Here is a 5197-nt window from a genome sequence, read left to right on the forward strand (position 1 = left end):
ATCAGCTTGCACATCCATGCAGTCTGAATCATGATCTGCACTGTTTGCTATTCAGTCAATCAATTTTCAGTAAACACTCCTTCAAATGATAAATGGTACTGCCAAAATTTGAAGATGGACCAGTCCATTACAGAAATTTAGCATGGTAAGGGTTACGCAGTCCTATAGTGTTGTTGCCATGGCTGGCTGCTAGCTTAATACAGGTTCGACTATACTATATCTTTGTCTATTTCTAGTCAGATGTGTGAAGTGTTTTGATTATATTTACTGTATTGTTAATGTAGTAGAAGTTTGTAAGGTTTATGTAGTAGGGGCCTCCGTGGCTGAGTGGATAAGGTCGCTGACTTCAAATCACTTGCCCCTCATCGATGTGGGTTCGAGCCTCACTCGGGGCGTTGAATTCTTCATGTGAGGAAGCCATCCAGCTGGCTTACGGAAGGTCGGTGGTTCTACCCAGGTGCCCGCTCGTGATGAAATAATACATGGAGGGGCACCTGGGGTCTTCCTCCACCATTAAAGCTGGAAAGTCGCCATATGACCTATCATGTGTCGGTGCGACGTTAAATCAAAAAAAAAAAAAAAAAAAAAAGGTTTATGTAGTATATAATACAATATAATATTTTATGTATGAATTATTAGGTGAAGGCATCACCACTGCAGTTTGTTCAAAGAATTATTTGCTTGTGGTTTGTAATAGAAACAAAAAAAAAATGGAGAAATTATTACTGTGGCAAATTTGTTACCAGTGCAGCCCCTGCTTTGATGTATTTAAGAAATGATATATCCCAAACAGTGATTTGTCATTGAATAAAACATTCTTTGGAGTTAAGATGCTAAGGAATTGTTTAAGATATATTATTAATTTTCAATTTTAACATGATATCAAGGGCTATTATTTACACCCTTTGACAACAGTCCCACAAAACTAGCCAGTTTAATGTGGTTTTATTTTCCAGCACCCGTTATGACATTTAAACACAATGACATAATAATTGTGACATAGAAACTATGATTTTGTTGCATTTATAATAATGCATACTTTCAGTCTTGTCCATGTAATAAGAGAATAGATCTGTTTATGTTAGAATGATGAATAACGTTATTCTGTATAAAGATCTGATAATTTTAGAAAGGCCACCCTTCAAAGAAGAGGATTGTTCATGCTTTGCTCTTGTAGGTCAGTCTGTCTGTTAGTATACTGTGAAATCATTTTTATTCGCGTAGGACGAATTTTCGCGTATTTCGCGCGAGGACCGATGCGCGAATTTAAGACTGCGCTATTATTATATTTTAATTTTATTTTTTCATTTCTAAAATTGAAAATGCGCGAATTAAAGCTGGTGCGAAACAGTCCTTTTTCACATTTGCGCGAAATTTCATGCCAGCGAATTTAAATGATTTCACAGTAATTAGATCATTTAACCATAATGATTGTTGATCAGTAACTTGAGAATGCATGAGAATAAATAGGTCATAAGATGACCTTTGTTTTAAGGTAATCATAAGGTCAAAAGTCAAGGTCACTGACTTCAAGACTTCAATTGGATTCTGGTCAAAGTCACTGCATACTAGTATTTAAGACTGAAAAATATATACCAAGTTACCTCTGCAAGGCAGTCATGGGGACATATGTGTAACCGTTTTATAAACAACCTTCGTCAGAACATTGCTTATATTTGTTACTGTGTGTTTAGTAAATATAACATAATTATGTAAATTTAGTAAAGTGCTAGTGAGCAAATGAGAGTTATAAATAAAAGTGCCTTTGATAACATGATGTCATTGTTGTTTTACATAAAGGGCCTCCGAGGCCGGGGTAAGGTAGCTGACTTCGAATCACTTGCCCCTCACCGCTGTGGGTTCGATACCTCACTTAGGGTCTAGAATTCTAATGTGAGGAAACCATCACCAAACCACGCGAGGAAGGCGTGAGGTTCAACCCAGGTGCTCGTACGTGCCTAAAATAATACTCTGAGGGACAACTGGGGTACACCACCACCATGAACTTGAAAGTCGCCATATGACCAATAATTGTTTCGGTGTGAAGTTAAACTCAACAAAAGAAAAAACAAATAAAAATGCATTGTATATACAATAACCACTGTAACAGTTCGTATTAAGTGACTGGCTTGGTAACTTTGCCAGATTTTTGGCCTCAAATTGTATTTCTTGTTTCTTTGTAAATTAACAAACATAAATCTTGTGTAGAACTTTTAAGCGATCATATGTTTAAGGATAATTAAAACTATACCTTACCCGAAGCAATTTGCTACTACCAACTTGTACATTGGTCTACGTAAAGTAGTTTTAATACAGTGTCTTACTCACGGACATGGCTATGAAAGTAGCCAAGATTCAAAACAACGGACATCAATCCGTCTAAACACTAGACCATGGCGACCACATACACGTATCATTTCTGCTAACAAACTATCCTGCCTATAGTGTCTATTTTTATTTGTGGAGAACAAGTTACGACCAGAGAGACACCTATGATAGGACATTGTTGATCAGTTAAAAAGATTTAAATCTAGCTAATTAACGATTTTGGCGGCACTTCAACTACGTTAAAATTCTATGGAACAAATGTATTCGATAGGAATTACTGGCAGAAATTTTGCGAGGTTTGTCTCTATAGTAAATATCAGTGTTTACACTGACGAATGTAAAATGGCAAGATTAATCGGTTCACTTTTTGAAATCAGTGCATCGGCATCTTTAATCTTGATTGGGATAAATTTTCATGTAATAACGTGATAAATGTTATGCCAGATTTATACAACGCCATGTACATGGCAAACACATTCAAAGATGCTATTACGTACAAATTCATCCACTACCAATACAGACGCAGTGTTGTCTGACCAAAAGACTAGATCAAGAAAAAATTCACTGAACAATATCCGGCTAACATAGCCTAGCTAGTTCTTTGCGAACAGACAGTCTGATACTTTAACGTGTCAAATGTACAATGTACTTGACCCTGGCAGTATTTCCTTTGAAGAACCAGTTACGAAACACACACATTTATCCCAGATATGTCCAGTGTCTGGACCGGGAAAAACAAATGAGATCTTGTTCTATCTATACTTTCTCACATTCGTAACGAAAAACTGGTTTAATTAAGACTGCCTAATAGCTTCTAACTTTGTAATACAAAGTTTGTGATACAAAGACGTGAAAAGGTTCAGAAATATGAGCCCAGCTTCCTGCTGTTTGTAAATGTGAATAAATCTCTTGAATGTGTTATCTCTGAGGTCACTGGTCACTAAATTTAGTTTTATAACATTTTGGACCGTTTGTTTATAAGTTGTCTCACGTGTATACTGCAGCACAGATTAGTAATTTTGCTAACGTAAGAAGAACAAGAATTGAGTTTCCTTCCTTTTTACAGAGTTTTTAGATGACGAAGCGTTCTTTAAGAAATACAGTGAGCAGAGACGGGCGCAGAAGTACACGCCAAATGACGTCATGAAAGCCATACAAGCGGTCCGGGAAGGGACTAATAGGTTTAGGGTTCGTATTTTTTGTTAATCATTGGTTAAATCTGTAGATATATGTCATTAGAATTATGGTAGGCCTATGTCTCTAAATTTAGAAAGGCTTTCTTTAATTTATACATGCAACTGGAAGAAATGTTTGTGGTTTCCAGCGTTTTAGGATTTTTGTCTACCGAAATAACTCTTAGTAAACAGAATATAAAATATGAAGACAACTCTCAAAAAAAATTCTAATTATAATTAAATTTATAAAGATTAGTAAAGGCAGCCGCCAATATTTCATAAAATGAACCATAAAAATATGTACATGTATGTAATCAAATACTAGAACTATATATTCTAGTAGAGGAAAAGAGTAACAGCTAGGCCTAATGAAAAGTTATTCAATAAAAGAAAAACAGGCAAATCTAGACATGTTTTCAAGGGAGAAACTGATATAGACCTTAATTATTTACGACTGTCAAAATGCAGAACCCCGAAACACATGTATTTTTATGACCTGATTCGATGTTTTACATAAAATTTAATTTATTTCAGGCAGGTAAACTGTTTGGTATTCCGAGAAGTACAATGTTTCGACTGGTTGACAAATACGGACGCATCAAGAACAATTGTTTCATGGCACCAGTTAATCCGCAGATGACGTCATCAGGCTCATTCGACCAGCAGCACCTGGATGTAGGACAGTCTGACTCACGTGATCACCAGTATGTATTATCGACCAATGAACATTCATCTGAAAATCTTGTAAAACAGGAAGTACGTCATTACGAAGACACTCCGTCAGTAAGCAGTAGCGGAAGTGTACGTTTGCCGACATTAAGTCCGGAGTTCTCGAAAATAAGTCCAGAAATAAGACATCACGATCAGATTCCAACAGTTGTGAAATGAGCAAGCACATGACACATTCACTAAATAGTCTGTTTCCTAAAATATGTGAGTGCGCGCGCATCTCTGAATAATGGCGGTTTTAATTAAATGATTTTTATGTTTCCGAAATGTCATTCTCCCATTATATTGCTTAATGACAATGGCTTTTAATTCCCATGAATATGATTATCATCATCTGCGTGTTATATGAATCCATGAACCGTGTTCTTAAAATTTCCCAAAGATCGATTTTATTTTTGTAAAAAAATATCTGTCCCTTGTGGTGTTTTCTAGAATTCCCTAATTCCCTAAATTTTTGTAATGTCCGATTACTTAATATTATATTCCCACAATATTCCTAATGGTCAAATTTTCATAATACCCTAGCAATGAATAATAATAGACTATCATGTTTCCGTGAATTACTCATATATTCCTAAACTAGGAATATTTTCCCGTGTAGATCCACAGATACTTTGGATTCGACAATGCAGTGGTCTAAAATTTCACACTAGGTAACCGGATATGTTTGGTGCAGGATGCTATATTCGGCGCAGGATCATTACATTGATTTGTAAACTTTAGTTTAACTTCGCCGTTTTTGCTTAAAATGGGATTTTTTTTCAGGATTTTAAATCGGCTTTGGAAACTTCATTTATTACGTGATAAGACTAGTAAGGTGATTATACTGGTAATTTGTTTTTTTTAGACCGAAATAAGGAGAATACTAACACCATTTATGTTTTCTAAATCAATGTATCTATCCTGCGCCGAACATAGCATCCTGCGCCGAACATATCCGGTTACCTAGTGTGAATTTGGCCACA

General features: G+C 35.8%; 1 protein-coding gene and 1 long non-coding RNA gene across 2 annotated transcripts; both read left to right on the forward strand.

The window, feature by feature from the left end:
- LOC128550949 (uncharacterized) lies at positions 1 to 1777 on the forward strand. Its single transcript, XR_008368581.1, has 2 exons — positions 1 to 298; positions 591 to 1777. It is a non-coding gene; the product is annotated as an uncharacterized LOC128550949 (long non-coding RNA).
- Positions 1778 to 3095: 1318 nt separating this feature from the next.
- LOC123541781 (uncharacterized) lies at positions 3096 to 4580 on the forward strand. Its single transcript, XM_053531642.1, has 2 exons — positions 3096 to 3516; positions 4038 to 4580. The coding sequence occupies exons 1-2, from the start codon at positions 3472 to 3474 to the stop codon at positions 4389 to 4391; spliced, it is 399 nt and encodes a 132-aa protein (XP_053387617.1). The 5' UTR covers positions 3096 to 3471; the 3' UTR covers positions 4392 to 4580.
- Positions 4581 to 5197: the final 617 nt, after the last annotated feature.

Source organism: Mercenaria mercenaria, chromosome 19 (genome assembly GCF_021730395.1).
Source record: "Mercenaria mercenaria strain notata chromosome 19, MADL_Memer_1, whole genome shotgun sequence".
Lineage (NCBI taxonomy): Eukaryota > Metazoa > Mollusca > Bivalvia > Venerida > Veneridae > Mercenaria > Mercenaria mercenaria.